This window comes from Varroa destructor, unplaced genomic scaffold (assembly GCF_002443255.2).
Source record: "Varroa destructor unplaced genomic scaffold, Vdes_3.0 BEIS01000004.1, whole genome shotgun sequence".
NCBI lineage: Eukaryota > Metazoa > Arthropoda > Arachnida > Mesostigmata > Varroidae > Varroa > Varroa destructor.
In genome coordinates, this window is record NW_019211457.1 from 25,891,053 (window position 1) to 25,912,353 (window position 21,301).

A 21,301-nucleotide genomic window follows, 5' to 3' on the forward strand; every position below is an offset into this window, starting at 1 on the left:
GAGCTTATTATAGGCGTGTAGAGCAAACAAAAAATATTCATACAACACTTCATAGACCCAAGCGATTTTTTAAGCCATGAAAAGCAAAGGCGTTGTACAATAGGTTCATTAGCCATGGGTTTGCAGTGGTAAAGTGCTTGCTTATTCTACCGAGTTCCAGGTTCGTTTTATGTTTAAAGAAGCCACTGGTCTGAAGGAATGCGTAGCCAATGCGCAAACGTCGAACATTTTTCATACAACTTTGATACGTGCATATTAAAAGCCATAACATAAACTTTGAAAATGCCTAACCTTAAAGCACTCGTTAAACAATGAAGCACTAAACTTGCAGCCATTTTTTGTATACCTACTCCTGTCAAAAACCGATTCCTAAAAATTTTATTATTTTTAAAGTAAATCGTAGATTTTTGATAGTATGAAGTCGGGATAGATAACGTTCGAATGTGCAAATTTCTGAAAGGGTTCATAATAGGTTCAGTATTCGGGCCCAGTACGACGCATCAAGACTGATCTTGTCTGTCGCCCGGAATACCCTTGAGAGTAAGTTCGTTAATTAGTGGTTAAATAAAATCCAGAAAGGACTTATGTCAACGTGCAGCAAGTGGTCAATATATAGGGAAAAATGAGGCTCTTTAGGTAAACATTTGCAAGACGCTAAGGTTCAGAAGAATGACCACCACAAACGAAGAGAAAACTTCACCTGTGTGTTTCCTATTTCGTAACTTATAATAGAAAATAACAGTCCATGAATTTCCTAGAAATTATCAATCGAGGATAGGTATGTCGCTAGCGTCAAAGCACTGCTATTGCTAAGCCCGTTTGTAGAATCCTAGGAAGCGTAACATTTAATCTTTCGAAGGGTAAAGAATCTGAAGTAATTGTCCATTGCGCTCCATTTAGCACTGACCAACCGAATGAACAGTTAGAGTTATATAGGTGTGTGATACAATCGTAGACGATTGTGTTTTCCTTCGGCTGCGTACTATGAAAATGCCGTTGTTACAGGCCCTGTTAAAAGGAAGCCTAGAAGTGTGTCCCACAAGCATGAAAATACGACGCTTTGACTATATATATATATATATATATATATATATATATATGCACGTAACACTTAGCTGAGCTGAACTCTAAGGCGACATCATTTTTATAATTTTTTCCTATAATTAGAAATAGATAGCGTTTTATTTGATAGAAGTCTGAAATAATTTTGGCCCTTCCTTACCCTGGCCAATATAGCTGGTCATGTAACGTAATTTGATGAAGTTATTTTTATATAATAATCCTTACATTTAAATTCCTTATTTTAAGTGTTCGGTCAACAATGTCAATAAAAAGAGGTGCGCTGTCAAAGACCTTTTTTAACTTCCAGGGGATTCGAAGACAGCCTGCCAGGTTATCTCCAGGGTTCTTCATATACCATTTTCAAGCTCTTAATTTACCGAGCATGCTGATTATTTCTGACATCTTGTGGATATAGCTGCGGCTAAGAAGGCGCGTAGTAAAGTCTGTCTGCCTAGTAGACGAAAGAACAATTTAGTAAGTCTACTTGGCTGCAACATGAAAAAGGTGTGTCTCTTATCTATAGATTAATATACGTAGATCATTTCCTATATGGAAATTTTTGTTAGACACCATGAAATAATTAAATAACAGTTACAAACATTTTCAGCTCGTTCGTAAACAGTACGCGTATATATAATGAGTTTCACTTATAGGCTCTCAAGTAAATGCACATCAGAATATCATTTCTTCTTCAGCTCGATGCAAGAAACCATCAAACGACATTGCATCTATTACCGCTATCCAATAAACGATCACTAAATTAAGAAAATAACGAGCTTAATATTGTCTCTATTTATGCTAGCAGGGCTTAGCATAACGGCAAAGCTAAATGTTTTAAGTTCTGTGCCTCGCATCGCCGTAAGGCTTTCCATCAAGCGGCTAAATGTTCTTCCGCCGCGAAATGAAGTGAGCTCGGACTTTAACGTGTCACCAATAATAATGTGTAAGTTCATTACTCACTAAGTTATCACGGAACTGGCACATGTTTGTACAACCCGCTCTTCTGACTTCTGTGTCTTCAAGCCCGCCGAGCGTTTTTGTTTGTATATGTCGGCCACATGCTTGAGTTACTCAATGCGTTTATACGTTGTGTGGGTTCTAAGATCACTCTCATTCGTTCAGTTTGTGAATCGCCCGCGTATTTTTGTCGATTCTTCATCGCAGCTTGGTTTACGTCCACCACTGAAATAGTCTTGCCACTTTGGCTTTTTGATTTTATCGCTTTTAACCCATTTCTTTTTGACACACCATTCGCGGTCTTTTTTGATTGTTTATCAAATTGTTCTAGCGTTTGTCTCGCAGTTTCTAAATTCATCCAAATCAGGCGATCTGGGTATCTTAGAAGCAGACCTCTTGCATTCTCGAATTGGTTGTCGAACGCTAATTTGGTTTTCGGCGTCATGGTATCGAGATTTGGTACCTACTCACATCATTCTAGCAACTGGCATGAGCACTGTAGACGTTCCTTTACCGTTTCCGTTTCACCTATTGTGCCTGCATAAATCCGCCATTTTCATTTAGCGCGCTTCTGGAGCCGCCGATAGGTTTCATCAGTGAATCAGTGTGCTGTTTGAGTAAAGCGCACGACTGGTTTCCCTACCGGCGAAGTTTATACGTCAGAACATCTTTTACGCGCGAATTTTTAAAAATCCACCGGTACTGTTTGCGTATTGTTGACTTAAACTTCGAGAGTTTTTTTCAGTGGCTTTTTTTCGATAAATACCATTTTTAAATATTTAGCAATTTCAAGCCTCGTAGAGGATACTCCATACTTGAGCATCATTACTCTCTGCTTTACTGCCTGATGACACTGTTTGGTCTCCTCGGCGACGATTAGTGCCATGCTCTTCTCATGATTTGAGTCCTCCTCCGTTAATGATAATTTGCAGCTGACACCGTTGATATTAACAGTATTCGTTAAGATAACTGCGAAAGTTATGATTTCAAAACGATCCTTTTCATCACTTCTTTTATCTTGGACAGGAACAAGTTCTGCTTTCGCTGTGTTCAACTTGTTTTCGTGTTGTGCTGTTTTGTACCTGTACTAACAAATCGACGGACTCATGACAGCTGAAACTAGTCCTGCTCTCGTATTTAATCAATACGCATGCATTGATCGTTGACCCCATAGATTTTCTAATTCTGGTTGAACATCTCCAAATGAGCTACACTGGCGTTACGTTGTCGATCAATTGGTTCGAACAACATCTTGAGGGGGGCATAGTCGCTTATTTTTGTCGGTCATCCGTTGATGCCGTGGACCACGCTGACAAGGCTTTGGAGATATGCGATATCGGCTTTGTTTAAAAAACTATACATTATAATTAAATCCAACGATTTGAATTGTGTGCGTGGTATCATATTCAGAGAAAGCGAAGGCTGGCTATTGCCAGTGGATGTTCGTTGCGATGGTCTTGAATGAACAAGCTTTGAGCTAGACACATTCTGTCAACGGAAGTGTTACGGTATAAAAATATAGTAAACAAATTGATATTTAAGCCTTTGGTTAGTCTGATTTGTTGAGAGGGTTTTTTGAGCGGGACCATTCTTTACAAATACAATTTTTACGTGTGGTTTAGATCCGCCGGTGCGGCGTCTTTCCGATGTACTTATCTATAAACATGTTTACCACAAGTATTACTTTAATCAAATGTTATATTGCTGTGAAGCTGCCAAAATCCAAATTGTGTACAAATAACATTTTGTGTAAGTAACCGCCGATAGAAAGGTGCTAAACCATAGATATATACCAACGGCTCGGATAACGTGAAAAAGACTCGATTTGGTATTGGTCTTGCGAGGATGTCGGTTTTCATTGCCGGACATAAATTTTGTTATGATGTCATTGTCCAATATTAGTACAACATAACGGGGGATCTTTAGTGCTGGTCGATATTTCAAGAGACTAATTACGGTAATAGCTAGCTCGTTAGATTTACCTAGTGTAGAAACGCGCCGTTTTATAATATTGCCCAGATAAACAGAATAACCTAAAGAGAACTAAAAATTCTCAAAACGAAACTCCAGAACATTCGTCCCAAAACGTTCCGATTTCAAAGAAAAAAATAAAAGAGAACTGTAACAGAACGGTAAACTAAGTGGGCAAAGATGGTGAACCAACAGGACAAAAAAGGTTAATAGAGGTAACTTTCTCATAAAATCTCGACGATAATATTAGAGGCCCACAAAGCTACACGAACGTCAAAAGACCAGCGCCAGTTATTGGTGAATAGACAACTATTACTACACAGTCATGAAACCTAACCGTCAAAAAAGGCTAAAGATGGCCCACTAATCAATATGAAATAAAATCCTTGTATGGTGTGAATGTAATAATGTAAATCTCAGGACGAGGATAGTGTACTTCTACTAATACATGTTGTCGGCGATAACGTGTTTTTTTTTACTTACCGAATGACGCACAAATGGTCTCAGTTTGATTCTGGGCATAAAGAGGCACATTTTGATATTGAAATAAAAGTTTCGTGCAGTAGAAAAAGCGATGAATATATCTTTTTTCTGCTCGATCCTTCAAAATTGCTCGTGCGAGCCTTCAATGCAGACAAAAACCTAAAGCAATGCTAACACAGCTATACCGAAATGAGAAAGGTAGCTGAGAACTTGTCGATTCAGATATTCTGACAAAAAACCTATTTTTTGGCATTGGCGCTTTTAATAATGCTATGAAGCAGGAAGTTCAGTTGATACATTGAGCTCGATATACGAGTATTCCATGCTCAATATGGTACGGTACCAGAGAGAATGGAACAAGTAATACTCGAGTAATATTTAAGGAATACGTAAGGTTTACGTGGGTGAGGTAACACTTACGACGAACAGGACTCTCATACAACGCCATGAAAGACCAAACGAATACTACGGATTTCAAAGTCTGAAGCCAAAATATCCACCGAGGTACCCGTTTCACAGATTCGGGTACCGTACTACTAGGTTGTAATACAGAGTACAAGTTGTAGACATATCACACTACCGATTAGCATTCCCTGTTGATTTGGTTTCCGCTACTTCTGCATGGATTCGTTATAAAAAAAAACTAGAAGAGTAGCTAAAATAAATGTAAACAAATACTACTTTTTTACATTGTTATTGTGGAAGAATCAGTCATCAACGTATTGCAGATATTATTATTTTTAATTTTGATGCGAGTGAATTGATCACACAGGTTTCGTTAGTTCTACGAACTAAGTCTGATGATATGTTTATCTGTACCGAACGTACAGCCCGAAACATTCGTTTTTTTTTTATAGTTTATAGTTTTTTACAATAAATACAATTTACAATATCTAGTGGTTGCGGCTTTGCTTTTAAAGCATTTAATATAAAATGACAATCACTAAACTCGTCTGTGTAAAAGATGGGAAAAGCGAAATCCAAAGAAGAACTTTCTCAAATGGCGAGCTTTATATAGCCTTCAGCTGTGTCCAAAAACTGCTGGTACTTAAGCTTATAATATTGTTGAATAGAAAAAGTAAAATAAAAAATTTAAAGGGACCTTTCTGACATCGAATGACGTTAATAAAGCAACTAATAAAAGTTACCGTCGTTTTACATTTGCGTGATGTTCTGCTTCGCATCTCTGATTTCTCGCTACCCACAGTAGAGTACGTATTATTAGTAATATTTATTTACTAATAATAATTAGTAATAAAATTTATTAGTAAAATAGAAATATATTGCTTACAAATATTTAGCTAAACATCAAGCAACCAACACTGACCTCACAAGGCCATGTGCTTCAATTGAATTCGTAATCTACAACAACTGTTGCTAGCACTCCTATTAGGAATAACAGCCACGATACATAATATCTAGCGGTGCAGATTAAGTCTGAATGTTCCAGTTTGTCAGTTCAGTTTAATCCAAATAGGTTCACACTTAACGAAGCGTACAATGACGCTGCAGCTCTTACTAAACTTATACGTAATGATCCAAGTTCGAAACTTGGCGTATGCACCGTTTGTGTTGTACTTGGACCAGTCTGAGGCAATTCTTAATGGCCGTACCGGACGTAAACACTTGACAGACCCATTAAGCTACACAGACGAAACTCTTCAACACCTAGCTACTTTAGGCGGGTCTAAATTAAGAAAATTTTGCTGATATAATTTTGATAATGGACTAGTTAAGGTGACTGTAGAGAGATATTGATGAATTTGTTGTTTGCTTCTATGAGACGACTGCATCGGCTTTCCGTTCACATAGATACTCATCTGCTATGTACGCTTCGGGCCAACTTCGAAATATCAATTGATAGATACGACAGTTATTTTCTACCTGGCCTGCTTGAGGAAAGGAGTCAAAACCCGAAAGCAGTTTATAAACGAAATTATATATACATATATATATATATCATATGTATAGCATATATATGCAGTTAAATCAGGAAGATTCCATTTGTTCGATAAATGAAGACGAATTAACAAATTCCTTGTTTTCTTGCCTTTATTGCTATTTATAGGTTTGTAAACGAAGGCTCTCTATTATCTATATAACTATTAGGGAAAGCACTTCTTTAAGTTCAAATACGATATAGACAGTTAGAAAAATTTTAAGTCTTCTTCTATTATGTTGCTTCAGGCCGGACGCGATAGTTGAGTTAGCCAGGCCACGAACGCATGGGGCAGTCGGGAACAAACGAGGTTCAGCACGAATTCCTGATGCCGCACAACGATCAGCTCTCCCTTAAAACGCCATGATTAAATTGTTCTCTCAGAATCTCTATTCTTCGTAATCTCCAGGTTTCGCTGCTATAATCCTTCTCCTGGGAACAGAGGACAAAAATGACGTTGGAGTCCTCCGTGGGAGGGAGTTCGTAGCGACCTTTCTGATTCGGATACTTTGGGCGGCTGAAGCTGACATCTCTTTTTTCTTGCCCCGCCTGTCTGTTAGTAGCAGGCATTCTCGATGCGTGAGTGGTTCTCTGGATCTGTAGGCAGATTTGGGACGAAGCAGAAACGGCGGTGGCGACGGGCCGTTTTCTACCTGCCCTCTTTACAGACTAGGAAACCGTCGTCAGAGATAGAACTTCATTGAGATGCGTTTGTCGGCTGAGCGGTGGTCGGTAGAACACTCGGACCGTAAGCAGGGCCATTATATGTTCTTTCCTCCATCCCTTATCGGAGAGGTTCTCCCGAGCTGCGAATATACCGAGGACTTGCGAAGAAACAGGAGCAAGCCCAGCTGATGTTCGGTCCATATAGGACTCATAGAGCAGAGAGCCACCTTGCAACGCAGTCTCCTATGCGTCCCGCTAGCACTTTGGACGAAGAAACTGCGTGCTGGGACAGAGTGGTGTCAGACCTTGAGATCCTCCACATAGCAAACGGAGCCCAGTGCGGTATCTTAGGGTTGACGGGGACTAGAGGGCAAATTTAGGGAGCTCTGGGATAACTCGGCATGAGCCATGAGTTTGTCTGGGAGAAGAATAGATATTGGCCTTATTGCCGGGAATCACATTCCAACTTTTGTCGGTCTTGCTGCGTTCGCTATTACGTCTAGCACTAGCTACGGGCTTCAGTGAAGCACTGGCGCAAGTCGGTTGCTTGGCAACGCCGGCCGACTTGCAGATGGCTCGAAGACGACGCGTTATCTTCACATGCCGTTGCCACTCCCCCTGGGGACCGATTCTTTATTGACGCTGAGCTTGAAGGACAGCGCGCATGCGCGCTGAGATCGGACACCCAACCCTCGTGAAGCTTACAGTAAATGCATCTTTTCATTCGCGTACAGACTACGATGAACTGCTAACCACGACAGCACAGGTATCTCTCCTGGTGAAAACAAGGCCGAAGAAGGACGTATCCGTGTCGTCCACGATTTTGTAGGGATCATCCTGCTAGCGGTTCCTTCGTCATATTTTGTTTCTTTTTCATGCACCTTTTTCCCGTGTGCCGGGAACGTAACGAAACCCAGCACGTTTTCAAGATGTTGTCCTCGGGAAGTTCGAACGCGGCACTGCGACGCCGCTTCCAGTTTCAAAGAAGAAGGTGCTGTTCAACACCGGCAATGGCCTCGCTTTCTGACTTCCCGGACAGTTTTTTCGAGGAAATTAAGGTATAGCGAAGATCGCATCTCACACAACGAAATGTTATTAAACGTTTTTTAGGCTGTTCACTTTCCGCCCATACCAGTTAGGCGTTTATGGTTAATGATGAATAGCTAAAGTCTATTTACAAATTGTAATTTTCCTTATTACTTTGTCATCACATATAGCCTTGATTATATCAAGAATTATCTTTAAACACTGAAAAATACAATGGGCATAGATAGCCTCTAGTTTCTGCCTTTCAACATGTTAAATAAACGCTTTAAGCAGGTGTTTCACTCCTAAAAGCTCTCTCCCAGCAAGATAACTATGAGTCTCGGAGCTGGCAGGTCAGTGCCAACTGGATCATAATAAAGAGGTTCATTCTCTAAAACTAATCACATACATAGTAGCCAACTAAGACTGAGAATGTGCTATGGGTTTATCGGTCGCACGGATACGCGTGTGACGGCCTACGCTTCTAGAGGCATCTTGGGCTATCATATGGTAGGCGTCTGTTTATTTCACACGAGTAGAATTCTCCGAGTGATTTCAATGATTTCTCATAAATGTATCTCAAATTTGAGTCACAATATGTAGAAATATGCTTCAAGAAGCCTAAGTGAAGTACTAAATGATCCAAAAAGAAACTAGAGGTCGCCTCTTAAGTCATACAATTTCTACGAACGTCACTCACGCTAAAAAAAAAAATTATGTATCATAAAATTTTGTTTTTTTTGATGTCGAGCAACATATAAATACTGGGGTAAAAGAACAAACATAAAACGTAATGAACTCCGCGATTGGTTGATTGATGTGTCACCTCGTGTTATGGTGCAACGTGTCAATAAAGAGTAAGATCATCATTCACGACTCAGATAAGGAAGAAGCTGAAAGTTCTGAAGAAAGTAATTCACCCACCGCGGATGCATCTGTAACGAGACCGATCAGGACGTACGGCAAGTAGAAACAACGGATCTGTTTACGTGTATTAATGGACACCTAAAATGCCGACACAGAGCACAGAATTCTAAATATTCATGTCGAGCTCAAATCGAACTTAGACTAAAACAGCTTTGTTTTAACCTCAAGCTGCTAACGATCGAAAAATTGCATAAAGAAACCTTTGATTTCAGTTTCAATCAAAGCATGTTTGCTGATTGTGTGTACCTTCCTTTTTTGCTGCTAAAAATACACTTTTGGAGAGAGAGTTTTCCTAGATGTGTATGCAAGCGTTAGCTTATAACTATATATATTATATTATTAACCATTTATGAAGAAAAGTACATTTTTTTGGCTAAATTCGCAATTCCATTAATAGTTCTTCGATCATAAACCCTCACTGAAGCATATTGTCTCGTCTTTATTATGTTAAGAAATAAAACTGACACAACTGGTTCAATTGTGTGCTGCGTAGCCGATGTCCGTTCTAATGAACTTGCTTTAATTTTTTCAATAATATCTCCGATTAGTCTCGATTATTTCGTCACTACATTGAATTGCGACATTTATTGGCCATGATCAGCTTTCGGGAAGGGGTCAGTTGGTTCTGAGAGTTCCTTCCTGCAAACAATCCTGTGGGGAAAGTTGCTGTCAAGAACACTATGGTGACGTTTTTTTAGATGATGCCGTGTTATGGCAAAGCACGAGTGGGTCAGCCGATGACGAAAGTACGGTCGGTGTTCCAGCTGGAAGGTGCGACTTCGCCAACTTTGTAGGGGATTCAGCTAGCAAGCCAAGTTCCAAGGCAGTTGTGTTTTCCTTGAGGAACCAGGTCGGGGGATTGGTTCGAGCGCTGCGTGTTTTCAAGGCACGTAACCTATAGAATCCTATCAGTTGAATCTTAGGATCAGTTCGAATCCTTTTCAAATCAGATACTCTCCTATACCAGACTTCTCCTATATCTTCTATTTTCGTCTGTTCTATGGTGAATATTCATTTTCGTCTCATGTCCAACGTCGCTGGAACGCTTTAGGAAAAAAACGTACATGTCCACCATATCGAATCACGGAAAAGCAAAAGAAACCCATCGCAATACGAGATCTTCGTATCGGTCGATTGCGATTCTGATACAATGAGCCAACTCGTGCACGGCCTTGAACACGAAGTCGACTGCGTGGACCTTAAACAGTTTCATGAAAACGACGCAATCTTCGATAATAACGACGCCACGAACAGCGTAAGTTCAAAATTGCTAGTGAAGACCTCGTGCAATGAATACGTACGCTTAGAAATAGGGAGCAAGTTGTATAAAAAATATTGAAAGAAAAATGTAATTAAAGATTTGTTAGCTTGTCTAGAAGCCTTTCCTCTGTAAAGAGTCAAAAAAAACAGTACAGTTTTGTGCAATTTTTGCGTATAATAAATACATTTTTAAAAGATAATAAAGAAGATATAGAGACTCGGCCTAGTGCTCAAGCTACGGTCAACTTTCATTAGAATATGCTTTCAATAAATCCAATATTAGTTGTAAAGTATAGTGAAAGAAAACAAATGTACTTTTTGTACTGTTCGTTATATACTACTAAGTAGGCAACTATTTTTTTGTACCAATTTGCCAAAAATTAGCCCATGTCACCTCCCTTGGATGAGGAAGACCTTTCAGCTGAGGCAAGCCATGAATTATTTGAGGGAATGCCTTGGTTTCCTCGTAAAATCTCCGATCTCGACAGAACCGCCAACCGAGTGCTTATGTACGGTCGTGAACTGGACGCCGATCACCCAGGATTTAAGGACCAGGTTTATCGCAAGCGCAGATTGTACTATTGTGACTTGGCGATGAGCTATCGTAGGTGAGACACGATCATTCAATCGCTCTAAATCAAACAGATCCGAAGTGATCATACATAAAACACAGAAAAATTATTAATTTTTCATTTTGTTTTAACATATCACGAGAAATGTTTTTTTTAAATGTAGATTTCTCGTTTTTATAATCTCATACTTATAATTTTGATGGAATCGAATCACCATTGAGCTGTTACTGCAGTAAGCTTATCTAGAATGCGTTACTAACAAAATGCCTTTCCTGTTGCACGTTTGTTATGACACTAAAAGATCTGGGGGACGATATATCCTAATGAAACCTTAATTTTGCTTTCCTTCAGTGGCCATCCGATTTCTCGCGTGGAGTACACCGATGAGGAAAAAAATACGTGGCGTTGTATCTTCAAAAAATTGAGCACCCTCTACCAGACTCATGCTTGTCGCGAGTTTCTTGACAATTTTAACCTACTCCGAAAATACAAATGGTATCGGGAAGACGATATTCCGCAACTTGAGGATGTTAGCAACTTTCTTAAAGGTACGCCTCTCGCAAATGGGGCTTCTGTGCTATCGACACCATATTGTTGGGTTGTACTTAAGTGCGGCCTGTTTTACTTGAGAGATTTAGGAAATAGATTAAGCGATTACATTTGACTAGCGTAAATGTTTTGGCTAGATAGGATTAGACACATATATAGAATAGATTATAGATAGTCACATATAAGATTAACTCGAACAATAAAAGAGGAAACGCATTTTATAGTGGTTCTTCTTCAATTTTTCTTCCGTCTTCCGTATTACTTGTAGTAAGCCTTCTACGCTGACAAGTCCCTGAAGCAGTTTCCTAATTCCTGTCTGAAAGGCAGCTGTGAAAAAAGCGTCAATATTGTTACTTTAATACTGTAATCGTAACGTATTCAAGGCCGTGTAATTTAAGGCCAAAGGCAATAAATCGTATATTTCTTCCAACCATTGCAAGATGAAAAATAGGTTGGTTTGTAGCACTAATTTGTTTTGTATAAATTAGTAAATGAATACTTATTTTAAGACTAAGGCAAATGGTGTCAGCCTATTTTAATAATCGTCAATCAAGTGGCGCCTCATTTTGAATGCTCTCGAAAAGCTTGAATGTACAAATGACAAAGAAAGGCACAATAACATTTCTTTACATTGCTATATTTCTCTAGCTTTATACATTTGCATTGCTGAAACACTACCTTATAGGATATAAAATAAGATCATTATATAACGCAATCTTTTATATTTTATGCCAGAACGTACGGGTTTTACCCTTCGTCCAGTCGCGGGTTACCTATCCGCACGAGATTTTCTATCCGGACTGGCATTTCGCGTGTTTCATTGTACACAATACATTAGACATAGCTCGGATCCATTTTACACACCAGAACCGTAAGTTTGACCTCTATTCAATTACATATTCGAAATCATAATGCTTTATTTAGCTACAAATTAAACATTTTTTCCACCTTATTGAAAGATAGGTTACAAGCCTATTTTCGGATTTGTCAAATAAAATTAGTTGGGTAATTGCTTAGCTATTCTTAAATTTTACGAAAGAGTACATCTGTTTTTTAATCTGGCGCAATATTAATGAAAATAATGTCAATTTTCAGTGACTGCTGTCATGAGCTATTAGGGCATTGTCCTATGCTTGCTGATGCTGCGTTCGCACAGTTTTCTCAAGAACTCGGACTCGCCTCCCTCGGAGCTTCCGATGCCGAGGTACAAATATGCACACGATTGGCCCATTAACGTCGACGAACACGGCGACAACTATATATATATATATATATATATATGAAATTGAATCGAGACGAAAATGTTCATTTTTCGTTGTTGCCTGTTGTTAACTGTTTTGGTGCTGAACAATTCGTAAACAAAAGCTTGAAGGGCTGCACACGTAAACGCAACTTAAATATGGGGCTTATTTTTATGCAGTGGCATCTATTTGGAATATGCTGACTCGCTCGATACCATTATACCGCAAAGAGGGTCATCGTTACTGTTACCCTGCAGCATATACTAACGACAAGTGTATGATAGAAGTAGATCGTATCCACTGTCATCGCATCCTGCCATCATATAGCTGGTAATACATTACTTGTACACTTGGTTGGATTTTGTCGTAGTAATTCGACTATATGCTTGTGTACCAGGTGGACAAACTGGCGACATGCTATTTTTTCACGGTTGAATTTGGCTTGTGTCAACAAAATGGCGAGATGAAGATTTATGGTGCTGGCCTTCTGTCGTCAGCGTCTGAATTGGAACACGTAAGTGGTATTGCAACGTATCGCTCTGTTTGGCATTATTTAACTTAATTACGTCGTTACACACAGGGTACTTGTCGAAATCGTTTGGTTAATAACAAGCTAATGCAATATACTCATCGAAAAACAAATAAATAACGAAGATATTCATTTGATTCGTTGCTACTCATCAAGAGGCGTGCAATTTTAACGTGAATTCCATAGAATTTGTCAATCTTTGTTGTAATGTTTTATTTCATACCTATTACTATAATGAAGTTCTTTTGCCGAATAGGCCTAGGCTCAAGAAACTTAACAACTCCTGTATTTCGGTTTTTAGGTCCTGACATCAAATGCAAATATCCTTCCATTTGACCCGAACGTCACTTGTGAGGCAGAGCCACAGATAACGACGTTTCAGAAAATGTATTTCTACACGGACAGTTTTAACGAGGCAAAACAGCAAATGCGGTAAGTAAAACTTTTTAATGCTTCACTTAAGACCTCTGTTAACTTATCTGTTAACTTAATTGTATCGATTGTTAGCCCTTTTCTAACACTGTATTCTGCACTGTTTTTTTGGATGACAAAAGGCATAGTAGTAAGACTTCCTGATCTCAGCGGGTTGCTTACAGAAAAATATAGGAAAATAATATTTCGATTCCTTCGCTGTGCTCGAACAGTATGTCATATATCCTGTCACTGTAAAGCTGCACTGCAATGCTTGCCATTGTAGACTACATGGATGAAGACTCATTATGTTTGTTGGTATTATAGGGAATTTGCAAAAACAATTAAGCGGCCATTTGGCCTTCGTTACAACCCGTACACACAGAGTGTTGAGGTGCTTTCAAATACGCAAAGGATCGCTGGGCTCGTTTCGGAATTAAGGGGCGATCTCTGTATTGTCACTAATGCCCTTAGTCGTCTGCGTTCGGCTAAGAAACGTCAGAAGAATTCGGGCGGCAACAATAACAAATCGAAAAACGTCGTCAGAGGTAGAGCAGCCGAAAGCGAATCAGATGAAGCCGCTACAGAGCGTAACCACGTGGAAAATGCTAACCTCGGATAAAATAACCAAACTGCTGATGAAGGAAATGTGTGTCGAATCGAGATCGCTATCAAATCAAATTTTATTCGAAAAGCGCCTATTTTTTTTTTTTTTGTTATCAAATGTATTAAAATACTACTGACAATTTGTCTTTTGTTTCAATAGGATGGGATGCCCACAGGCCCATGCGCAAGCACAGCTTATCTAATCTTTTGTCGCGACTCCATCATTCTGCTCAGTATACATCCAATAAACGATTAAATCCTAACCTAACTTTTTCTAAGATATTAAAGCACTTAGCGTTTTGGGGTTCGCATGCCATTAGATAAAATGATAAGTACAAGTTGGTTCGTTCTGATAACAGACGTTTTAAAGCGTATTGTTGATTGTGGGCTGATGAAGCGATATCCGAAGCAAGAAACAGTCGGCATAGAGAAAATATGAAAAATAGGCCTTCATAATTGAAAATGAAAATCAGTTCATATACCATCTGTTTTGTGCCCCTGTCACCGAGCCGTGCTTTTATTCCACATAGCTAAATATAATACCAAAAGTAGTTTATCATAATGTTATGTTAGTTTCCCCTTGATCTTGTTAAATGAAATGATCTATCGGAAATATAATTTGAACATAGCTAATTAACACACTGAGCTATTTTAGAGTAGCGAGTACATAATGACAGATTTTAGCAAAGTATACGATTGCATATTGGGTTGGAAGTCTTAATTGTATTTGAAGAAAGCACTCGTGCTATACAGAATTTAAATCAATATGGTTAAAGACTCGTAGCCCAGTTTAGCATAACGGCACGTTTTCAATGTCAAGGACTGACCGCAGTTTTTACACCATGGCAAACGACCTGGTCCCACACAGGGAAGACATTTGCTGATCTGAATTCAAGCGTCGTTGTACGGCAAGAAATCACCTGGCAACGTTTTAATAAGTGAACAGTGTAATAACTTGTTTCGTTGTAAATCGACAATTTATGTCTCTGTAAGTTACTTTTTTGGGGTCGAATCCAGAAGAGGTGCTTTTTAGCTTTACGTAGGGCAAGAGAAGCGTTTGCTACAGAAGAAGAGCGGACATCTTCGCGATTATGGCGCCTTGAATGCATCCTATCAGGTAGTAGCCCCTTGTTCATGCTTTGCTAAGTTGGCGATTGGTGGTTTTTGGATTAGTTTAACATTCATTTCTAGGTGCAGGTGATATGAAGTGAAAATAAACAAATGACAAGGAAGAACGATTTGAAATGTATTCATTAATTTTTTCCAATTTAGCCACTCAGTTAAGTAAATACAGGTCGTGAAAAATCGTCATATATATATGTACGTAAGGAGGTGGCCCGGTCGATTGGGTTTGATACACACGTATTGAACCTGGTTGTTAGACGACAGTTCTGTTTAGCTTCTCTTGATTTGAATGCTTCTTACTCCACAATGAAAGGTAAGAATCTTAATAAAATCCGCCTAACTGTATCTAGTTATTATAAGACTATGAAGACACCGCTACATATGAACGCGACAGCATTCTAGAAACGGTCTGTATACTGAGATCGTTATTATGTTTAATGATGCTCTGTTTATTAATGTACGTATATAATTTGCCACTGAGAAACTATTGCTTTGAATTGTTGTTAAAATTATTGTTGCTATTGTTAAAACTATTCACTAACGTGTCACCTATGTATTGATACACGCCGAAAATTAACAGCATCCATTTTATTTGACACTCCGTTGGCTTGTGTTTCTTGAATAAGGTTTTCGGATAGTGTATCTAGGCTCAGCGCGACCGCCTCGCATTTGAAAATGTGGCCTTGATTGCGATACTCCTTAAATCGCAGACTGAGTGAACATCAACATCAATGTATACCTATCTTCGTTTTGTGATCCCTCCATTTAGCTAGTATAAATGTGCTATAAGTAAATTGAAAAGAAGAACGTCTACTAATATAATGAATTTCCCACCCACTGCGTTATCATTGCGACAAAGTAACAAATACCTCCCGCACGGCTACTTTCAAATACAGAATACAGGTTTTATTAACAATTACGACCGTAAATGGGCTCTCAGCTGCTCGTCAGGACTTCCTTACGGATAAGGGGGCAAACAATTTGCGCGTTACTCAACTGTAAATAGTTTTGGTTATTAATGTGGGTATCAAGTAATGATAATTGACTTCGTTCGGAAAGGGGAGAATGGCAACTGAATGGAACCGGTCTACTGCCAGTGTCACTGAAATGGTTGCCCTCCGTGATGGAGGATTACGCTGGTGTACACCAAGTGGGATCCCTTAAATACTTTATCGATCATGCTATATTATATAATATTCTTTAAAAAACGAACCATAAAATGTTTACGTAATTATTTTGATTACATTGGCCAAACTGGAAAAGAGCTATAATATGGGATCATACTGTAAGTACATACGTATACTATATTTACTCGATAAGAGACAAAGAAGTTATTAGAGTAGACTGTTGTTTAGTTGTCTCGTGAACCTCCTTTCCCGGACACAAACCGCTGAGGGCATCGGTCGCAATGCAGCAATTATTTTTCGATTCATGCACAAGGCTAGCAATTCGTTGCCTGTGAAAACAATTTGAACATTTCGCTTGTATGAATTGCTACGCGACTAGTGCTATAATTGTTTACTCTTTTATCAAGTTCTGTCAAAAGAGTAATAAACACAATGAGTGTTTATTCCTTTACTCCGCAGTGGCAAGCAGCGCTAAATTCGAAATACGGATTTCTAAATGGCAGGATTTTGGGGTCTAGGCAAAGCGAAGGGTTCAAGAAGTTCTTTTTCCTGTCTTACTAAGCGACCCGCTCCAATGATCACAAAAATCCAGTAATACTGCCCCTTTCTAAAAAACATATGGACTAATATTAGAAAATGGCATTGTGCGGATTTACCTAATCAATTAATTAATTACTAGTCCTCATACACACACTGAATATCGAAGGGAGCGCATTGGTTGTTTTGTTTTGTTTCGCTTGAACCTTTATATATAAAAGAACAGATACAAGTAGAATGTCAGTGGCCTTTACTTGTACCACATACTTTCTATTGGAGAGAAGTGATGAAAACTCATGGCTGTAAAGAAATGAGGGCGTGCTAATGCTAAACGCACTAGAAAAGCCTAAGCCATTTGACCTAATCATGATCCCATCGTGCTGGGAGTTAGCCATCAGAGATCATTCTTCAAGCCATATTCGATTGTATTGCTTATTGTAGGAGTTCTACGTTACAGCTAGATACCTTACATCCCTTTACACATTCGTAGAGAACTGCACGAGCATTTGTCCTGGTGTCACTTGTATATAGACTACTATAATTTGGAGTTAACCAAACAAATGTAGGCGTACTTTATATTTTTAAAGACGTAGTCAATAAAGTTAGGAAGAAAAAGCGATTTGAGGCACGAGCAGTGATCTGGTGCCACTTATATATGTCAACTCAATTGCTGGTAAGAGCCGTCAAGGGCTATCTTACAGACGTTCAATCATTTTGTCGTTCATTAAATTTAACATTGAAAAACAGCACATTGCCAACTTCTCACCTAAAGAGCTTTTGTTAAAGATATTGTCTGCCATTACCTCCCCTGTTTTACTATCGCTCGATATAACAGAGTTATTAAAGACCACATAAATGACGAAGCTTGACATGTTTATTGCAAAATAGTTAGTTTCAAACGATTTTCTGCATGGTATTGATTAATCGTTGCATTTGCAATACTGCGTATCATCGACACGACGTCATCTAGTAACAACCATGAGCAGAATGTTGTTTTCATGACGAAATGATTATACAAAATTGTAAATCAGGAACTCTGCCCATGCATGAAAAAACATAAAGGTCAAACATCTGAATGTCTAACCACACCACGAGTCGCCAAAAAAGAAATTTCCTTATTCTCTTTGGCCTAACAGCTGTTTCTGTCGTAACTGTATTTTCCTTTAGTGAACAAATTTTGTAGCATCGGCAGGACTTGAATCAGGCACCTCCGATCTACATAGTAGCAGATTCGCGTTCCATTCTAACGAAATCTAACGCAGCCGGATAGTAGAACCTAGGAGAACAATTTACAACATGGCGGTGATGCTGGTCACAAAGAAATGTTCTGTGCCCAGCCGTACAGCTGGCCCAGGTGGATATAACAGTACTGGTAATTAGAACGATGCTACCATACTCATAAATATTATGCTGATTTGTTAAAATAATATATACGTATTAAAAGTATTGATGTGAAGAAAGCGAGAAAAACTGCCTAAAAACAACGTTCTAAATTTAATTTCTAGAAAACACAAAAAATCTTCAACGTTGAGCTGCTTATTCTAGCATTGCGGCCTATCAAAAGCAGCTCTTTATTATGTTTCGGCTTGATAAAACCGTACCGATTCGCACGAGATCGACAAGCTCGAGGTAATGGTCACCGTCAGGTAAACTACTACGGAGAAATTAGTAGTACAAACAAAAATATTTCCTAGTGCATTCGTAACTATGATTTGCCCCATCGGATTAGAAAACTTCCGATAGACCATTGAGCGAATATCAATTGTATCGGGCTTGGTAGGATCTTTATACAATCGCAATTCATACAAAGCGCGAGAGTTTCTTAATTACAACCAATATTTTAAGTTTAGATCAGGCGGAGATTTCGGCTTATGAAATGTGTCGTCGTCATCGTTGTTGGTGAGTTCGATTTAGAGCAATAAAATCATGCGAAGTTAAATAACTTGTTTGCAGCAGCAAATCCAAGATAGCGTGCCGCAGATACACAAAAAAAAAGTACTAGTAATTATTACTCGGATACATAACTATACACCTAAACATGTCTATCGTTAACGGAATCGATCAAATAATCGAGGAGCAAACTGTATATTTTGGCACATCGTACACGCGCATTGCGTTCCCTTAAGCATTTCTCAGCTACAGTACAGAGAAGTTGAAACAAATATTCGTCTGACGTGCTGGTTTCCCACTGGACACTCCAATCAGTATTAGCGGAACTCGTCGTTCATAGTAAAGCTTACATGACCATTGAGGATAGCAAAAGAATTCTATAACTATTATATTTATATACTTGCGTACAGCTTGTATATTGTTGGTGATATGGATATGTTTTATGCAGTTTTTATTCTAAGGCAGAAATATCATGCAAGATTACCTTAAAGCTTTATTTAATCTACTAGCTATACTTACCTAACTGGTTTAAAATTTATATCGTTTCCTCGTGTAAATTTTCTCGTATTTACGCGAACGCATATTTTCTAAGTAAGTGATATATATCCCATGTTAATTTCCAGCGATAAAATGCGATACGAACGCTTGATATTCCTCCTAGAAAAATGCCTTTGCGCACAAAAACCTTTTCTATCGACACCCCATCATATATATATATATATATATATGTAAAGTGTGTTTTAAAAAGTCTATATAGTAACTTCCTTTTTTAAATAATACATAATTTAGATTGTAGAGGAATATATATAAGATGTGTACTTTTTCCCCTACCGATAATGTTCCAAATTATTACCGTTGAACTCAGTACATCGCTGGCAACCGACTCACAAACTTCGACAAAGATTTCATTTGGCGTTTCGGCGTCTTCTTGTAACAGATAAATCCTCCAGTATCATTGGTTCTCTGGTGTAGACTTTATTTTTAAGGTACCCCCCCCCCTCCCCCCACAAAAAAACTTTACTGGCGTCAGGCTCGGAGAATGGGCAGGTTATCCCACGAAGCTATTTCGTTCGTTCGATCTATCTGTTGGGAAGATTTCCATCGAAATATGTCCTTAAATCATAATGATAATTCGCGATCGTTGTTCAAGTTTTCCCGAATGCGTCACAAACTCAAGTTAAAAGTAGTACACTCAAGTAAATGGCACTAGCCACACTGTACTATCGAAGAACAAGTAGTGCAACTAACCTTTTTAGCTTATAATGAATAAACTGTAATTTTTGGTAAACATATTAACTTAACGCTGCTTAGTATTAGTGCAAGTACGTCGATGAACTGTGCGATTTATATCGACTATATAGTTTCATTGCTCCATAGAGTGTTTTTTAGAAACTGCATCCTGGTTATATTTTTTTTTCAACTGTTATTCACAAAGTTGGAATACAGCATTGTTTAAACATAACTTTCAAAATTTACTTACGAACAATTCGATTGTCTCACAAACTTTTAGGCTAGAACTTTTCATTGCTCTTCATGGCCCTCCGGAAAGTTGAACATCCATTTCTATCCGTTTCAAAGTGATCTTTTATCCGATTTACTGTAGGCCGCATAGGTGGATTTGTCTAAAACTTTTCGCGATATTATTCTTGCTCTTCAGTTCTGTGTCCTCATTTCCAATAGCATTTTCCAGGACATTTTCTTTATTCAAAAACTATTCTTGGTCTGCTCATTATTTCTAGTTGCCTACACTTTAAAAAGAGAGAATAATCAATAAGTTACGACCACCAGTTAAACAGTGTAAAAACATATTCGGGTCACCAATGCGTTTTTCTACTTTGCCGCTTATTTTTAGCCTAGTTGTAAATTAAATATCCCTGTTCGAAAAATCATCTACTATGAGAAAGTTCCCGCTGCTAAACTGCAGTTGATTGAGCCTCAGGATGCAGAAAATCTTGAGCATAAAATGAATTAACTGCTTAGACGTTGGAATACCAGAGTTTGTTTCCGATTGATTGTATGAATTACCTGGCTGCTGCCTGAAATTCACGCGTATCATAATGGAGCCACGTCTACAGTTGGGCCTAAGCTAGAAATATGTTAATGTGACACTTTGGTGCTCTACATAAACATTTCGTATTAAAGGCATTATTTCGAACAGAATAGATTATGATCTCCTCGTCAATAATTGCGTGCTATCGTTTGATAACACTTCAAAGTTGTAAATTTTTATGGAAAAGTATCAAAAGAAACCCCAACGAGCGAATAAATATTTATTTGCTCATTAAATTTATTCAGTTGAGCCTTACAGCTCACACCCCTCAATATATGTATATATATATATGTGTATATATATGTGTGTATATATATACATATATATATATATATATATATGTGTGTATATATATACATATATATATACATAT

General features: G+C 38.4%; 1 protein-coding gene and 1 long non-coding RNA gene across 3 annotated transcripts; one reads left to right on the forward strand and one right to left on the reverse strand.

Moving 5' to 3' along the window:
- Positions 1 to 1,326: 1,326 nt before the first annotated feature.
- Positions 1,327 to 15,437, forward strand: LOC111248677 (tryptophan 5-hydroxylase 1-like). Of its 2 annotated transcripts, XM_086988707.1 has the most exons (11): positions 6,557 to 8,136; positions 8,961 to 9,066; positions 9,730 to 9,917; positions 10,083 to 10,286; positions 10,676 to 10,899; positions 11,215 to 11,411; positions 12,148 to 12,283; positions 12,508 to 12,616; positions 13,051 to 13,167; positions 13,484 to 13,614; positions 13,921 to 15,437. In XM_086988707.1, the coding sequence occupies exons 1-11, from the start codon at positions 7,954 to 7,956 to the stop codon at positions 14,213 to 14,215; spliced, it is 1,890 nt and encodes a 629-aa protein (XP_086844833.1). In that variant the 5' UTR covers positions 6,557 to 7,953; the 3' UTR covers positions 14,216 to 15,437. The 2 variants fall into 2 exon arrangements, with proteins under 2 accessions (XP_022657150.1, XP_086844833.1); XM_022801415.2 differs by lacking the exons at positions 6,557 to 8,136; positions 8,961 to 9,066 and adding an exon at positions 1,327 to 2,005.
- A 460-nt stretch (positions 15,438 to 15,897) lies between these two features.
- On the reverse strand, positions 15,898 to 21,295 carry LOC147756011 (uncharacterized). Its single transcript, XR_015327466.1, has 2 exons — positions 16,637 to 21,295; positions 15,898 to 16,320 (listed from the first exon to the last, which is right to left on the reverse strand). It is a non-coding gene; the product is annotated as an uncharacterized LOC147756011 (long non-coding RNA).
- Between the last annotated feature and the right edge of the window lie 6 nt (positions 21,296 to 21,301).